At 41.6% G+C, this 17,989-nt stretch overlaps 1 protein-coding gene across 8 annotated transcripts in view; it reads left to right on the plus strand.

The window, feature by feature from the left end:
- The window catches only part of AKAP13 (A-kinase anchoring protein 13), a 208,718-nt gene that overhangs the window by 152,289 nt on the left and 38,440 nt on the right, over nucleotides 1-17,989 (plus strand). For 6 of the 8 annotated variants that reach the window (XM_071441287.1, XM_071441288.1, XM_071441289.1 and 3 more), the window contains 5 exons: nucleotides 4,351-4,697; nucleotides 7,586-7,639; nucleotides 10,960-11,022; nucleotides 13,315-13,492; nucleotides 14,056-14,164. In XM_071441287.1, the coding sequence (XP_071297388.1) occupies nucleotides 4,351-4,697; nucleotides 7,586-7,639; nucleotides 10,960-11,022; nucleotides 13,315-13,492; nucleotides 14,056-14,164 (751 nt within the window). The remainder of the gene's footprint in view (nucleotides 1-4,350; nucleotides 4,698-7,585; nucleotides 7,640-10,959; nucleotides 11,023-13,314; nucleotides 13,493-14,055; nucleotides 14,165-17,989) is intronic. The other 2 variants (XM_071441293.1, XM_071441294.1) reach the window with 1 other exon arrangement.

Here is a 17,989-nt window from a genome sequence, read left to right on the forward strand (position 1 = left end):
GTTCTGTTCTTGTTTCCCCTTTCTGTGGAGCAGGAGTTGAACTTTTGTCTACTAAAGTTGTTTTTTGTGGGGTTTTTGATTTTTTTTTTAATTGTAGAAATAACTCCTTCTTTGCTAACTGCTTAATGCATTAAAATAAATGTAGGGAGAGCAAGTTGCTGACTGTGCAAGGTCTTTGGGATGCTTCCATTTGAAATGCATTGACTGAAAGCCCTTGTTCTGTCCCAAAACCATGAAGAATTGGGGTTTGTGGGGTCACAAATCTGCAGGTGCCTTACCCTGTCCCTGGTGTTTGGTGTGTGCTCCTCTCCCATCTCCTTCCCTTCTCCTGTGCTTGTTGCATTTCTTTTTCTCTCTAGGACATGTGCTGAGCTGTGGAACATGAGCTGTCAGGTTCATGGAGCTTTAACACTAAAACCTTCCCTTTTTTCAGAATATACAGGCTATCACTGAGATTCAGAGGTTGCTTCCAAGTCTATGGCTTCAGCAAAATGTTTATTTATTTTTTTTTTTTGCGTCAGCACTTCATTCCCATGTCCTCATCCTCCTGCTTTTCCCTCTCTGTCCCAGACAGCCATCTGGGCAGGCTTTGCAGCATCCTCCTTCTGGAATGATTAATGCTGCATAAGGTCATTTCTCACAATCATCTGGCAGCATCCTGGGGTGGAGCCCATGTGCTTTGCTCATCTTAACTTTCAACCAGCCACCAAAATCCAGCTTTACTGGGAAGCTTTTTAATGTGCCTCTTGGGAAATGATTCAGATGAAGGGAGTCAGGAACCCACAGATCGTTGTCAAAGGAAGGGGTTGCAACTCAGAGTCTTGAATATTGTTTAATTTCTGCCTTTGTTTTGGTTTGCTCAAAGAAAATACGTAAATGTTTTGCATTTATTTTTGCAGAGTTGTTGTATCTCTTAAAAAAAAGCCAACAAAAAAATCCCCAACAGCTGTAAAAAAAAAAAAAAAACAAAAAAAACCAAACCCAAAGGAATTAAACTTTTAAGGGAAAGGCTTTCATGTCCACTCCAAATCATACAAGTTGTGATAAATAATTTGTAGAAGGCCACTGTTGATGTTAATTTTAGGGTAACTAGAACCATAGGCAAATCCAAATTAAAAAATTACTCTGCTCGATTCTATATCAAGCCAACTAAAGGTGTTGACTCCTTTAGTGGAATGGTATTCCAAATAAACTTCAGGATTACAAGGTTTAATTTTTTTCATCTTATTTTTTAAAATACCCTAACACCTTTAATGTCTTTGCAGGTCAGGGGACAGGGAAAGTTTGTGTCTCAGCACTTTGCATGTTGTGATCCTGGAAATGATTGAAAGAATATTTGAATTCCCCTTATCAAGACCTCCTACAGTGGAGGGATTTAGTTGAAAAAGTTATCTTTTACCCCCACCATCTCAGTGATTTCTGTTATGCATGGAGAAGTACATGTGTCCTTTCTCAGAATACTCACTTTTACACCTTATTTTATTTTTTCTCAGAAACTTCTCAGCAAATACTGAGGGCAAAGAAAATGCCTATTAGCAAACATCTGTAAAGGCTCTTTTTGGACACAGTTAAGTCCTAAATTCATTGAAGTGCAATCCAGCACACCTAACTTGAAGAAAATTAGTATTTCTGTAATGTTTCTTTTTTTCTGTAAGAAAAGAACACATTCTGTTCTGCAAATATGGTATTTTCTTACTCAAATAGGATTAAAGAACAATGCATATTTACTGGCCAGATAGCCAATTTTTTTGCAGTGGTGACTACAATATAGATGTTTTAGATGTGTCAGCCACACTTGGCATTTTTCAGACAGAGTCGTCTTTCATATTAACTGTTTTCCTTTGTTTAAAAAAAAAATCATTGAAATGACGGCAGAATATTTTTAGAAGAATAATCATGGGCCACGAGTTCAAGGGAATTGTTCATTGTGTTCTGTTGTCAGTGGAATGCTCAAGGTAAAAGTTAAAATGGATCAAATGTATTTCCCCTTTTTCAGACATCTCCTTGAGCTGCATTTTATGATAAAAGCCCTAAATCTTCCTTGTTAGGGAAGTGGGTTTTGTTGTGCAGCAGTATTCTCATCTGGGAAATAAAAATTCCTCTTTTTACTCTAATTCCTCTCTAGTTAATTTGGTGTTCTGCACTATCGTTTTTAGATTCGCATCCAGATTCAAAGTTTCCAAACTCTCCCATGCTTCTCACAGCTGATGGGGTGAAGTCAGTCCTCTCCTCTCCTGCTCTGTTGCCCCAATCCCAGAATCATAGAATGGTTTGGGTTGGAAGGGACCTTAAAGCTCACCTTGTTCCAACCCCCTGCCATGGGCAGGGACACCTTCCACTAGGCCAGGTTGCTCCAAAGCCCCCTCCAGTCTGATCTAATGTCTGACAGTATTTTTCTGTCTTAGAAAAGTGGCAGACTGTTTCCTCCACTGTAGGAGTGTTATCCACATAATGACTGCTTGATTTGTCTGTATTTAAGCAATTCAGTAAGCTCTCATCATGACTCACACAAATAACAGATTATCTTGAATACTGCTGAACATCATCAGAAACTTCTCAGGGCTTCCATTTCAGCTCTCTTTTCTTTAAACCTCAGCTTCCTATTCAAATGTATCAAATCCAATAGTTCACTAGTTTACAGAACACAGTTTTCTGAAATTCACTATTAGTATTTGACACACCTTAACATGAAGTGAATGTTTTTGGAGGGATATATTTATAGTGTGGTTTTTAATGCTTTGTGTTTAAAAGGTTCTTGTATTTTGGTGTTGTGCTGTGGGTGCTGTCTTTTTTTCCTCTGTTTCCCTTTGATGGATGTGAGGGGGGAAGCAGTGTGACAGCATTTAGTTAAACCATCTCAGGAACATTATTGTGTACCTGTTAAACTGAACTAAGAGTAAAAAATAGCTAAGCTTTAAACAGGGCTTCTCTCTGAATAGTGAAATATTCGATTAGAAGATATTTTGAATATCTCAGTTTCTTTTTGTTCAGTCAAATAAAAAACTTATAGCTTTTAGTGTGTGCCCCTCTAATAAATAATAAAGCACAGAAAAACAAAAGTCTCTGGACTGTTTAACACCACTCCTGCTCATCCTTCCCTCCATGTGGTCTGATGCCCATCTTTCCCTTCCAAGATCAGGATTTTGCATCCAGTTTTCTTCTGCCAAATGCCTGCTGACAGCCTGCAGCCCCTGGGGCACTCAGCTCCTGCCCAGCCCCCTGAGCCCACTGTGGGAGGACAATTAACCACCAGGGCTTTGCTGACTGCTCTGTGGTGTATGGCCTGACAGAGCACTCTGCCTGTTATTATTTGAAATGATACAGGGCTCTGCAGCAGGATAAATTGAAACTTCCCATGTCAGTCCCTCAGGGCAAACACCATTTCAGACTGGAGGTGATGTCAGAGAGGTGCTTGTGTTTTTTATAGTGGCCACAGGGAACGAAATATCTTCTGGAGCTGTATGGTCAGCATGTGGCCTTTGGCCAGAGAAAGCCAGCTTGGCTTCTACATACTGCTTTTGGAGCAAACTAAACCAAAAATTACAGCATGACTCAAAATCTCTAATACAGGGCGGCTGTTCCTGTAGAACAGTATTTTTCAATGACAGTTGGATTTGAAAAATGCTGCAAACCCTGGTATTAACTTGCTGCTTAATGGAAAGTAGTTGGGGATGGGGAATTAAGCTTATATTTTTTTCTGTCTGTTTTCTGCTGCTGAGTAATTCTCCTTTTTATGTTGCATGGTGCAGTGGAACAGTGTGTTGCCCTTGAGCTCTACAAGCCCATCCCAGTCCCACAGGAGAGGCTGGAGTTTGTCATCAGGAGTTGTGATAACCCCCTTCCCCATTACTTGCTCTCAGTAAACCTTTGGCAGTTTTATGGCACCTTGATTGATAACAGGTTTAGCCAGAAATTGGGAGAGGAACAAGATTTGCTCTGCAGGATGAAATATAGAACTGGGGAGAGGAAGGCAGGCAGAGGATCTGAGCTGGGTAACGGCAGCCAGGGACTTGTGGGGTGGAAGAGATCACCCTGCAGAGCATTTCAGGCTCTTTTGAAACCAGAGCAAAAAGTCTCAGTTCTATGATGGCTAATTTGCCACCAACTGAGAAATCTCTCAGCTCGTGTGAAATACAGAATATTTGCATTCATTTAAAATGTTAAATGTATTTACTTCATTGGAAGTGTTCAGGGCCGGGCTGGATGGGCCTTTGAACAACCTGATCTGGTGAACCTGCCCACAGCAGGGCTGTTGGATTAGCTGATCTTTAGAGGTCATCTTTATAGATCTTCCAGCCCAAAGCAGTCCATGATCCTAGTTTAACTTACTTTTGATTTTCCTTACGCCAGCAGCCTGAAGAGGAGCAGTCTGCCTGCGATGTCACCAGCTCCAGCTCCTCTGCAGACGACACCATGTCCCTGGAGAGGAACTCATCCCTGGGCAGCGACACGTCCCTGCCCTTCCCACCCGTGGGGAGCTTCCCCCAGCCCAAGGACAGGCACAGCCTGGATGGCAGCTGCACCAACATGGTGTCCTCAGAGGGAGGAGAGAAGGAAGAGGAGCTGGACAGCATCACAGATGTGCCCACGCCTTCGTCCGTCCTGCGCAGCTCCATGCGGCCGCTGTCCCCTTTCCGCCGGCACAGCTGGGGGCCGGGCAAGAATGCCACCAACGAGGCAGAAATCAATCAGAGGAGGTGAGTGAAGAGCTGCTTTGATTTACTCTGCACCCACTCATGCATATTTATCTGAGCTTTAAAGCTGGCGTGATAAAACTGAAGAGTTTATCGCATCACTTTTGATTATTTCTTTTTCGGTTTGAAGAGGTTAAGACAATCTCCTAATGTATGTTTGTTTGGTTTTTCTTAAATTAACTTTCAGGATTAAAGTACTTAATACCTACAGTATGCTTGAGCTTTCCAGAGTAAATGGAATTACCTCGGGACGGGTCTTCCATTAGAACTGTCACCACCCCTTTCTGTACAAAGGAATTATTGGAGTGTTAAATCTCACTGACCACAGAATAAACATGACCATCATTGCTCTGATTGTATTAAGGGATAGCACAGGCACCAGGGTTTAAAAAAAGCTCTGTGGAAGCTCCTTCTAATGGTGAGATGGGTCCTCTCTGTTTCACAGAATTGATTCCCCCTCAGTCCCTCATGCACAGTAAGTTCTACCTAACTCATCACTGTTGTCCCTGGTGTTGTTCAGGAAGATTCAAAAGAGAAGTTTTCCCATCTATTCTTTCAGAAGGTACAAGGGGCAGAGCCATGTGAGTGTGTCCATGCTGGTACCAAGTGACTGTGGGAAGAAAAGTTGCTCAGTCCCCCGTTTCAGTGGGGAAGGAGATGAAATAAAGGAAGATGCACACCAAAAAGTAGTAATTGATGTGAGGCTCCCTGCCATGCCATGCACTGTTCAGCATTTGGGCTGCAGGGTTATGGGGGCAAACCCTGTGTATTCTGAGCCTAGTGGAGGTTTGGCCAGTGTTTTTGATGTGCTTTAATGCCCTCAGAGCAGGAATTGCTTTAGCAGGGTCAGGGTGCCATATCCTCCCTAGGCAGGTGCCATATCCTCCCATCAGGAATGTATGCATCCTTTACACACAGCAGCTGTGGGTATCACTAAAGGATAATAATTAATTAATATCACCTTCAGGTTTTAAAGTCAATGTTGAAAACCATTCAGGATTTTCTGAGTAACATACAGTGAAAGATTTTTGTTGTTGTTGTTGTTTAACACTGTCACCTTTTTTTGGGCTTCATTCCTGGTTCCCAGGTAGTATTTAAATAAGTTAAGAAATCCCCATCAATTTTTAAAAGCAACAAAAGAGTCAGCATACCTGCATGTTTATGACAGAATGAGTCTATAAGCTCCTAAACTCATTTGGGGAGATTTATTTTTAAATGTGTGGCCTGATGCATAAGGATTTCTGGGGGTAATAAACTGCAAAGCTGGCAGTCACTGCTAACACTGAACAGAAGGGGTTAAATTCTCCTGCATCCCACTTTGGAGGCTGTTTCTGATATGGGAAAATACATTCATTGTAAGTGTAAGAAAATCTGAGTTAAAGGAACAGTAATTCTTCTCATATGTTCTCACATTCAGCTGCAGCTACATAAGGATAGCTGTCATGTAGGGTAATTAAAAAAGAAAAGCTGGGTGGGTCTGTAGTGCTGATTAGATTCATGTTTGTTTTTATGCTTCTTTCAGAAAGGAATTTGGATTATTTGCTGTGTTGTTTTGTTCTTTTCTTTGTTCTTTTCATATGTGGCTGTTGTGATGTTGAGACTCTCGTTGCTTAGTGAGAAACAACAAATACTGAGGAAGGGAAGTGCTAACAAGTGACTTTCACTCAAATCAGTTAAATTTGGAGTGTTTGCTTATTCATTTATTTCACATGAAGTAGATAGTTTTCCAGTAGAAGGGGAAAAGTCCTTATTGCAACTTGACTTATGCAAACCTTTGAAGTGGAGTAACACTGAGCACAAGCCTTGGCTGAGGTTTGTCCTGCTGATGGGCAAGATCTGTGCTGCTCCCACCACCCTTTGTGCTCCCTCCCCTCCTCTGGGCACCCATGGCACTTCTCTGCTCTGTAGGTGAGCAGCTTGCCCTCACTAAATGAGGAGAAAAATAACCAAATGAAGTGTAATTGCCACCAGAACCAGCCCAGGGATCAGACCTGGGCTGTGCAGCCAGGAGGAGGAATGGGGTGACAGAGTGCACCATCAGCTGAGCTCTGAGAGGTGCTTCCTGCCCCAGCAATGACTTGCAGTCCCTGTCCACAGCAGAAATAGTCCAGACCTTGATGACAAAGATAGCTAAATCAAGCTTAGATAGAGGACCCAAAAAGCCTACAGAAAAAAAAAAAAATCAACCTTTTGTAGAATTTGATCTTTCCCACTGTTATGTGTTTGTGAAAGGGATGAGCATAAAAGTTTGTTCACAGAAAAGATTAGGAAAAAAAAATGAAAATGTGAAAAGATGCTCAGTTCCCCTTCGCTTCCCATCTCTACTCAAATGCACTTCACAGATAATCCTTGTGTCTGCATTTTGCTATTAGAAATACAAAGAAAACCAACAAGGCTGCACAAAAGGATGTTCATCCTTCAGTTAATTCCTGACATTCATAGCAGATTTGAAATGCCTGTCTTTCAACAAAGCTGCAGTGTGTGTGTTAAATGTCCAGGCTGGGCAAAGAAACACCCTCATGTTTCACTGATGGATTAAGCACTGCAGAACTGGAGCTGCTGTTAATCACTATTGCTAACAGCTTCTGTCAAAGTGTTTGGCCCTATCCAAACTTTAAACTGACCTGGCTTTGGCAGCAGCAAAGTTGCAACATGGTCAATACCTGTGCAGCCTTCTTTCTGTACAAAATAAAACCAACCAAAGCCCAGATTTATTTGTAGAAGAGAGGAGAAACACAGAGACTCATTACTTCCTTTCATATTCCATTTTGTGTTTTCCCTGTATGTCCATTCCCTCTGTCTGTGTGTTGGGGATATTAATCCCTTAGCTGGCATTTGTTATTTTTTTTTTCCATTCAAGCTGCTGACCATTCTCCATGATTCATTTTCAGTTCAATGCGAATTCTGGGGGATGGTATAAAGAAGCCTCCCATTCATAGGAGAAGGTACAAAGCCAACTAATGTGACTAACTGTTTTGTGTTTGAATGTCTACTAACTCCATCTTCTCATGTTAGTAAACCTGTAGTACCTCTGTAAGTGTTGGCATTGGAGCTGTGCATCCCACCTGGCTGCTTTCTCTCTCCAGTCTGACCCATGGGCCCCACAGAGCCCATGCTTGAGCTGTGTTCTCCAGGATATTATGTTAATAATGAAGAGAAATCTCAGATAGGATTTTGTTGGCCTTTGCCATGTATAAGATTTGGAGTTGGCTAAGACAGTGGTTTACCTGGGAGCATGTGTGTGATTTGGATTTAAAGCACATCAGACACTCCTGGCAGGACTTGCAGGAGGGGCAGCTGGGGGGAGGGATGGGTCAGACACGATTTCAGAGTTGGAGAACACTCTGCAGATCTGCAGCTGGTTGAATTAAATGGCTTTAATTTTGCTCTTTTGATGGTTTTTATAACCATCTTCCTAAAAAATAGAAAATAAGGTGTGTTTTTCTCTTTGCTTCCATGTGTTTTTCCTCTCTATAACAAACTTTCAGTTTCTCATCCATCCCACAGATACACAGTTCCACTCACATAACCTTTGCATTGACTATTAGTTTATAAAAGAGGATACTTAATTTTTGACACAGCAGGTGTGAAATGTCTGCACATAGACATTTTAGGCTAAAGAAAAAAGAGAAGTTGAACTTCTGTCCTTCAGTGGTTCAAGCTTATCTAACCTCCCATAGCCTGCTACCTCCCCTCCTGTGCCAGCCTAGCTTGGGATTTCACTGCACCTGAAATATGGATGGGGTCTTGTGTGTGCAAACAAACTACCACATTCTCACATGTGAAAAGAATGTTACCATGATGTTATGACCAAAAAAATCACTGTGCCTCACCATGCATCAGCATCAATGAACCCCAGCAGCGCTGTACGGTTCAAAAGAACATTCTTAAAAAAGATTTTATTTTAAAAAGGCACAAGGAAGAACATGCTTTTTTACTTCTAAGAAGCCACTTCATTTGCATCACTGCAGGAAGCAGTGCAGTGCTTGTCTTCTCAGCTCATGCAAATTATCCTATTTTTATCAGTATTTTCTTAAGGCTCCTCTCTAGGAGCTGTGTTATTATTTAGAGTCAAAATATCTGAAACACTGAGCTTACATGTAGAATAAAGAAAACATCTAGAATACCTGGTCATATCTGAAATGTGATATGATAATCCTTTCATAAACACTTTCTCACTTTTTCTGGTCTCTAAACCATTTTGGAATCATCCTCTCTAACCCCACTTGTGGAGCAGGAGCCTGAAACTGATTCCAGCTGTTCATGCTTTCCCACAAGGCTGATGTAGATAAAAGCTCCTCCTCCTCCCCAAGCTGTCTTCTGTAAAGGAGTTTTGCATGCTATGCATTGATCTTCTTAGGATTTTAGGGTGTTGCCAACAGGCTGTGGGTGGCTCCCCCACAGGACTGTGGTTCTGCAAGAGTGCTTTCCACAGCCTTTGCCAACAGATCCCCTTCCTTCCTTCTTCCCTTCCTTCCTCCCTTCCTTGCAACACTTCAGTTTTAGCATTTGGGATCAGCTCCATAACATGGCAGTGGTCAGGAATAGAAGCATCTTTTATAGTGTAAACATTACATGATTCATGAGGAGAATCTTCTTTCCTTCGATTGAAAAGGGACCACACAAGAATGAGTGGCTTTGAAGAGCAAAGTGGCATGAGGCTATCTCAAAGGGTCTGCCAAGCTCAGTGCTCTTGTGGCCACAAGCAGATGGCCTGGGGAATCATGTGGGACACCTTCCTTGGGATGCTTTCTCTGCTGCCCCTGAGCAGGTCTGAGTCACCCACTGGGAGGCTGAACCCAGGCCTGAGAGTGCAGGTTGTGTGTGATGGAGGTGGATTTCCTGTGGCCTGGACTTGGTTCCTCCATGATTTCACACAAGTATTTTAGTCCCTGCCATCCCCCACCAATACTTCAACATCTGCCATTGTGGTTGAAGTGGGTGAGGATGATGAAGCACTTGGAAATATTGGATGTTATGGGAAGGAATGTTTTCATGAAGAATGTTTTTAGTACTGTGCTGAGAGCTCCAGGTGAAGCACACCTTTTGGGTGTGTCCTCACCCAGTTAATACCTTTTATAAAACAGGCAGCAATTATCTGAACTCTGCCATTGAACACCCATCCAGAATGTTTCCACTTCTCAAACCCTTCCAGAATGTTTCCAGTGTTGCAGTGTGTGTGGACAAAATATGAGATGGCATGACATGATGCATTCAGTCTGTTTAAATCTTTGTCTGTGCCCTCAGAGGCTTCTGGCATTTACAGTTCCTTGTCCAGGAAGGCTTAAATTTGTTCTGCCCTTTTCATAGGCTCCTGTCATGGAGCAAAGCATGTTCTGGCCATGTCCCCTCCTTGCATGGATCTCAGACCAGGACCTGGGAGCAGGACTTGTGCTTATGCAAAATTGCCTTCAGACAATATATGCTTCCTGAACAGCTTTTTCAAGAATTAGGGATCATATAAATGTCATAGCTGATAAGATGGATTTCTCTGTTTCTGCAAAACCTGCAATTGGGCCATGAGCTAACAGAGAAAAAATAACAAAAGCAGTCTAAAATAACAACCAAAATATTTGCATTCTGTATTTGCATTTCTTATATCTTTCATGATGCAACTTTGGGACTCTTTTGGGGAATGGGAACTGAAAGGTTTTTTAGTTAGTAGCGCTCTTGATTTAATTCCAAGTTAATAGTAAGATTAGCCTATTTTTTTTTCTTCCAGTCTCTTTCACTGACTGTGAAAGACTGTGCAGCATTTAAGAATGTGTCTTTCTCCTTATTTTTCCAAGCCTAGCCTGAGGTTATTAATATTTCTATGGAGGGGACTTACACTATGAATTATCTGTAAGGGATTCTTTTTCTGATTTGAGAATGAGAGTTCCCAGGAAAATACTAATAATTACTAACACAATGGCTGTGTGTGATTACTTACAAATTGGCTTTGGTATGTTTTAGCCTTGTTTTTCCCAAAAACCTCTCTCCCCACAAGGAGTACTTTTCCCAGTACATTGTATACTCACTGATGGGGTTGGTTTGGGGGAAGTGTGAGCTGTCCTGCTCCCTGTTCAGTGGTAACCTTGGGCATTTGGGGCACTTTGGTGGGTTTGTGCAACCAGACATGTGCTACTGCATTATTTCTGAGTTTGTTGGTTTTTTTTATTTTTGAAGGTATGTGAGAGTGAGAGTCTTTTAGCATTCCCCATGTTCCATAACAATCCGATAATCACTGCCCTTTTCCTTTCTTTGCCTCTTTTGCTGTTCCTAGTTTGAGCTGGTGTCCCTCAGGCGTACAGTACATTGCCATGGGTCCTGACTTTACTTGTAGAAGGTATGGTATGAATAAATGTGCAGCAGCACAGGAGCTCTGCAAACACCCTGTCGTCAGCTTCTCGTGCATCCTGCACTGCTGCTCTGGCTGAAGCGTGCACGTGTTTGTTTGCTTGGTCTGCTTTTCCAGCAATCACTCTTGGGAGTGGAGCCTCAGAGCTGGGCTGCAGGTGGAGGTGGTGGCTGCTTTCCACTGGCCTCTGGCAGTAAAGGAGCTGCACTGTTGGGTTGAGCTGCTCTGTTCCGTGATGACTTCGAGCCGCGGTTTTTTCCGCAGCAGTGATCAAAATGATAATGGTGACAGCAGCAAAGAATCAAAGCAAGATTAGATATGATTCAGCACTTCTCTCTACCAGATCAGTCTCATAAAGGATTTAAGTTCACACAGACTTGCTCTCTGTAAATTGAAGGACCTAGGCTTTTCTTCAAGGAGACTAATCATGTAAAACCTTCCCTGAGAAAAACAATCTGATCACCACAGATGAAAATTTCCCAGGCTCTTAAAGTTTGCATCTTCTGTAGAAAGTCCCAGCACTGAAATTGGTGTTTGCAGGTCACTTCTTTACCCAATATTGTTTGGAAGCCAGTCCCCCAGATTTTATGGCTTTATAGCTTTTCTCTAGCAGTTTTTGCTGGTTGTGGGTAGAGCTAATAAAACTCTTTTTTCTGAAGAGTGGATATTGAGAAGGAAACCTGCCCTTCATGGACAGTTAATTATGTTTGGTGTATGTATGCCAATCAGCAAATTACAGACCAGTATCACTGATAACTATTTTATGGGCTAATATTTGCAGGTTTTAGCTAGTTTTGTCACAAGTAGATGATTTTTTTTTCCTCTATTGCCACCTTGAAATGTAAAAAAGAGATATTGTTCTGTCCTAAATAATCAGTAGAAATGGGACTGATTTCTACCTAGGTGTTTTAGAATAAACTTTTAAATGCCTGCTGTTGATACACATTGATGAGTCACAATCTTCCTAGAGCAGATTAAATTATAAATGCTTCAACCAGTCTTTTTTTTCTCATTAATTACCATCAAAAAGGTTTTTTAAATTACTAAATCTTCTTATTCATGGTTTATTGCAGTTTTTGCTTTCAAGGTGCATATTTATGAGCCTTGTAATGCTTCTAAGGTACTGCAGAACATTAATCACTGCTATGCAAGTCTACCTGAATTTAAAGCTCCTTTGGTTGTTTAAATTATCTGTACAGCCTGTAGTATGTTTTCTTTTTCATGTGTTTCATGGCAGCTTGTTCACCACAGACATCATGATTAGCCTCATGTTGGGATATAAATCCAGGGTAGGGCTGGCACTTAGTGAGTATCAAATCAAACATTGGCCATGGATCTGTGCTGCTGTCCTGGGAGGGGAATCTGCAAAGCTTCATCCAGTGAACTCACACTGGCATTTCAGTGGGTTCATTTGGGCATGAGGAGCAGGAGGGTCAGAAGCAGAATATTAGAGCAAGATTTATCAGATTAAATAGTCCCATGTGAGACAGGATGTGTTTTGTATAAGTGAGAGGAAAGAGCCACTTGTCTGTCAGCACCTGTCTCTACAGAGTTTGGCCAGATGTTTTATTTCTAACACTTCTGCAAGCAAAAGTTTAGTGTTTTATTTAGCTTTGAGTTATTGCCCAGCTCTGCTGGGCAAGACCTAGCTCCCTCAATAGATGATAAAATAAAATTGATTGGGTGATGGAAACAACATTTATTGAATTTAAAAACAAAACCACAGCATGGATAAAAGAGAAACCACCTTTGGCAGAATAAATGACATTATCAGTGCCAAAACTGTGCAGTGTCAAGATTTAAAATAGATTCAGGGGATGTGGCTGCAGAGATGAGAGTTACAGCAGCTGATGAGGCTGCTGGGAGGGGTATTGGTCCAGGACAGATAGCACCTGGTAGTTTGATTTGGGTGGCTTTATTCCAAAGGAGAGCCTAATAAAAAGCTATCAAAGAGAATATGTGGAAATGCCAAAATCTTTAGAAGGGGTGTTTCTGGATTTTCCTATGCACCACTCAAAAAGAGTAAAAAATCCAGCAGGAAAGGCAGTTGACCAGGAGTTTCAATGGTTGTTCAAGCAGAGAACAAACCTTTATGTCTCATTAGCAGCACAAAGATGTTGCTATTTGCTCTGAAGAAAAAAGAACCTGCTGAGGAATAACACCTGCCTTTGCCTGCACACTTCAGTGCCTGCTCTGTGTTTTATGTTTGCAGGTGCTCTGTGCTGAAAGACCTGGTCCCTGAGAGTTTGGCAGCACCTGACCTCTGTGCTTTCTCTTTAGTTACAGCCTAGAAGGCCTTACTGGAGACTCTGGTGAGAACAAGAAGCCCTCTACAAACCTAGAGGCTTCTTCCCTGAGCTCCAAAGACCTCAGGAGGAGTCCACTTGCCAGCAATCAGTCCCTGGTCCTGCTCACTGAGGAGCTCGAGCAAGGAGAAATCAGGGACTACAACCACCAGGTAAAGCTGTCCAGCTACTGTTGGGAAATGCTACATCAACATTTTGGAAGTCATTTTCCCAAGTGACAGTCTCACAAAGGTTTCCACCTTATATGTGCATATACATAATACTAAAAATCTTCCATCTTTAACATGGAGGAATCTCCAGCTATTTTAAATTTTCTACTTTGTCCTTGGGGCAACACAACACTTGTGTCTTCTCTTGCTTAGAGGATGGGCATTTTTGGGGAACAAACTGCTAAGCATCAGGCTTTTTTGTCTTATTAAACCATAGCCTAGTTCTGCTGAGGAATTGGAGTCACAACAGCAATTACCATGTTCATCAGAGAGTTATAACAATATCTGATTTTTAATGTCTTGCAAGAAAATCAAACACACATAGTCTCTGTGTTGCATAATTACTTGTCTGACACTTAAAAGGCAAAACAAAATGTTGCATTTCACCTGTACACTATTGTTTCAAAGTGAGAGTTGCAGTAAACCTGAGCCCTGAACTGGGCTCTGAAGCTGGGGTGGTTCTGTCATTCCTGACATACTCAGCGTGGTTCTGTCCTGTTCTGCAGGTGCATCAGACATCACAGCCACAAGGATTTAACTTCTGCTCTTCTGCTGCTTCATCTCCACTGACCAAATCCATGTCTCTAATGTCAATTAGCAAACCAGTGCTCGACAGTGAGTAATCCAGTTTTCCCTTATCCACTCTGTCATCTGTATAATTGAGTATATCTTGCTTCCTTCCCAAGGCAAAATGTGCTACTGCCTGCTCCTGCTTCCTTTATTACATGAAGTACATGTTTCACTGCTGCATGGAATTGTGGGTGGAAAGGCAGTACTCACTCAGTTTAGTTTTGTTCTTCCCAGTGTATCCCTGCTATTTTCTTTCTGTTAGGTTCCCTTATGTGGGTTGTTTTTTTCTTTCTAAATTAGACTACTGGTATGGAAACTATGATTTATTGAGTTTGTTAACTAAAAAAAAAAAAGGATCTCATTTTGCATCCTTTTACCTTTCAGAGTTTCTTCTTTTGATGTCAGGTAAATTCCACTTGAGGTCTTTCTTCCCTGCATCTAGATTTTTTTAAAGATGTTATATGGGAACTTGAGAATCTATGTCTTGATCTCCTTGGAGGAGTTTGTTGCTATTCATTCTGAGTTAAATATTTTGGAGCAGTTGGGTGTAATTTATTGAATCTCATTCCTGGAGAAAAGAATAAAAGATGATTCTATAAAATTTTCCAGTTTAGCTTAATTGAAGCGATAACAAGCACTTAATTTTGCAACTTAGCTGAATTGATTCTTTCAGCTGAAAAAGTCATTCAGAAGGCTGCAGCTGGATGTGCTTTGGATGTATTACACATGTTTTCATTTTATTAATTGCCAGCCAGAAACCCTATTGACATTTTTAGCTCGTGTCAATTATTGATGGTGTCTGATCTTTTCTATTTATTAACATGATTCTCCCTTGCAAAGGACAACAAGGTGCTTTAAGAAAAGTGTTTTATTCATGGAGGAGGCTCGCTGGAGAAAGCTCACAGGGATTGTGCTTTGTAGGAAATGGTTTTAAATTCTTCACCATGATAATTCCATGATTAATAAGGATGTGGCCTGACAGATGTGTCCCCCAGCTGCAGTAACCAAACCAGGGCAGCTCTGTCCTGTGAAGAGACCAGATCCTGCCCTGTGTGGTGGCACTGCCTCTTCCCTCCTTGGGCTGAAGGTCTTCATTGTTGTTTTTTGAGGCAACCAGTTTCTTGGCATTGCCCCCAGCCTCTGACCAAACACCAAAACACTTGGCTGACTCCCCAGAAATGAGCTGTTGGTGGCTGAAGGAGCCTGGATGGCCAAGGCTGTTAAAATGTCCTGTGACCTGGCATTAAAAATGCCATGAAGGCTTGATTATCCCATCTCCTCCTAGAGCCAGCCTGGCCACCCTGGTCCCTGGAGAGAGAAGGGAAAGAGAACATGTAGTAACCTCTCCAGAGGGGCTGTGGGCAAGGTAGCAGAGTTAGTCTTCTGCTTTGAGGCAGATGTCTGTGGGTTTGGGACACTGAATGAAAACATGACTAACATTCCTCCGAGCTTTATTTGCTCAGTCATTAATTTGTGACATTTTTATAGGAAGGTGGTTTTTGAAAATCAGAGCATTTGAGGGGTTGATGCAAGCATCCAAAAGGAATAATGTGGAAAATTTAGCTCATGGATTTTTTTTCCCAGTCCTGACACCTTCCTGACTACAGAAACTTCAGTAAATCATCCAGAAAAGTTGTGACTGCCCCATTCCTGGAAGTGTTCAAGGCCAGGTTGGATAAGGCTTGATACCTAGAGGAAGGTGTCCCTGCCCATGGCAGAGGGCTGGAACTGGATGAGTTTTAAGGTCCCTTCCAACCCAAACCATTCCATTATTCTGCTTCATTCTTCCTCTTTGTTCAAACAGTGATGTTTGAATTGTGACCGTAGGACATGTGAAGCAGTTTGGTGCCTCTTACAAGGAGGTCTTGATGTATAAACTCCCTTGTGTCACCTGGGTTTGATGTTCATGTTTTTTCCAGCAGGACACTTAAGAGTTTTGCAAGAATTATATGGAAGTGAATTATAGGACAAATTCAGTTCTTTATTCCTCTTGCATAATTTTGTGGTAGGTGTTTAAAAAAAAAAAGATCCTGTGATCCCTCCAAATGTGTCTGAATGGGAAGAAAGCAACATGCTGTGCTCAAGAACTTCAAAAACTGAGTCCAGATTAATAAACATATGGAGGGTTTTCTATTATTTTACTGTTTATTGTCATATGTGCTGAGGCAGGAGCAATTTCCAAGACCAAGTTCCTAGCCCACACTGCATCTGATGTGTTAGATGTTCCAAGAGCTGATGTGGCCATTCACAATGTTAATCCTTCAGCATTTTATAGAGGGAGGTCACAAGAGCTGTTGGCTGGAGTGCTCGGAAGAATGCTTTTAGGGTTGGAATAGCAAATTTCCAGTGTGGAGCACTGTTACAAAGCCAGGAATTGCTATAAATAAAACCACTGAAATGGAAGTTGAACTGTTCTGGCAAAGGTGGTTCGATTTACAGTAAAGTATTATTGTTCATCTTGACTTTTAGTCTAAATAGACATTAGACTACAGAAGAAAGAGTCATATTGCCTAATCGTGTTCTTCAGGTCTGGAACACTAGAACAACTCCTTCAAAAGGCAGTCTAAACAAAACTAATGCATGGGTCTTCCTAAGAGTTCTTCCATTTACATGCCTTTACTCTGCACATTTTAGTCAATTGCCTGTAGACAATTGGCATTTGTGACTAATGGCTGGAGGAAGTGTTATAGGGCATTTGTTCTGCATTGCTTTTGTAGCATTGGCTATTCCTTGGACAATGTTTTTATATTCTGAATTCAGTTTTGATGTATGATACCAGCCATGCAAAAAACCCTCCTTGTACTGGCTGAAAGGCCATGTTTTATTCAAAGAGAGAAATAATTGCTTTGTCTTTCTCTTGGAAGAGTAGTACTGATAAAGTCTTTAGCCAGTTTTCCCTGTTCTGCAAGTGAATTGATGTGTCCATGGAGTGACTTAATAGTACCTGAATACCTGTGCTGAATAATATGAAGATGTTTAATGTAGGTGCTTAAATAGGACCCTTGGGTCAGACCTGTCCCAGGGGCAGGGGTTCCTCAGCCCTGTCCCAGTCACCTTTCCTGAGGACACTCAGATGTACCATGTGAGCAGTGGGTGTCCAGCTACCAGCTCACAGCTCAGAGGTTTCCACTTGTGCTTGTACGAAGAGAAGGTTTGGGAAGTAGGGCCTTTGGGAATCCAGTTTCAGTGGAGAATGGCTAGCTGGCTGCTAATTCTCGTTTCAGAGACCATGTACTTAGAAAGAATTGTTGGGAAGCTGCTGCTATGCAAGGGCTGCTCTTAAAAATAAATGATGGGATATATGAAATCCCATATTGGCAGACTAATTGCTGAGTTTGGCACTATGTTTGGTAGGCATCTTCCAGGCAAGGGCAGAAGAGGATGTAGTGGGGCTTTTCTCAGTTTAGGCAGTTTCTTTAAAACAAGGACTCTTAAATTTTAAAGTAAAGCAGAAGAGATGCTTGTTTTTTCTGTTTTATTGTGGAAGAAGAGAAGGGAAGTTTAAGTGTCTTCGTTTTAATGCTGGAAATTTTGAAGGGCTTAATATTATCAACATTGTTGTTTTTTTTAGACATCTAGAAGTGGCAAGAACCTCCCTGGTTAGATAAAGTCAACACTTCAGATAAATTGTCCTTGCTAATACTTGGTAGCTTTGTTGTATCATTTAACTGCAGAAAGCACCTTCAAACAGATATCTGGAGTTGTTGTAGTTTGACTCCATGACAGTTCTTTCACTGAAGTTGATGCCCTTTGTTCCAGAGATTCATTTTGTTGTTGGTATTCTGTTTGGAAAAATAACTGCCTATGGTTCTTCACTAAGAGATCCTATAAAAAAAATGTGAGCAAAAATAGGGAAAGACTGGAGCCTCG

Source organism: Agelaius tricolor, unplaced genomic scaffold, assembly GCF_023055355.1.
Source record: "Agelaius tricolor isolate 1412-34295 unplaced genomic scaffold, bAgeTri1.0.p SCAF_16, whole genome shotgun sequence".
Classification (NCBI taxonomy): Eukaryota; Metazoa; Chordata; class Aves; order Passeriformes; family Icteridae; genus Agelaius; species Agelaius tricolor.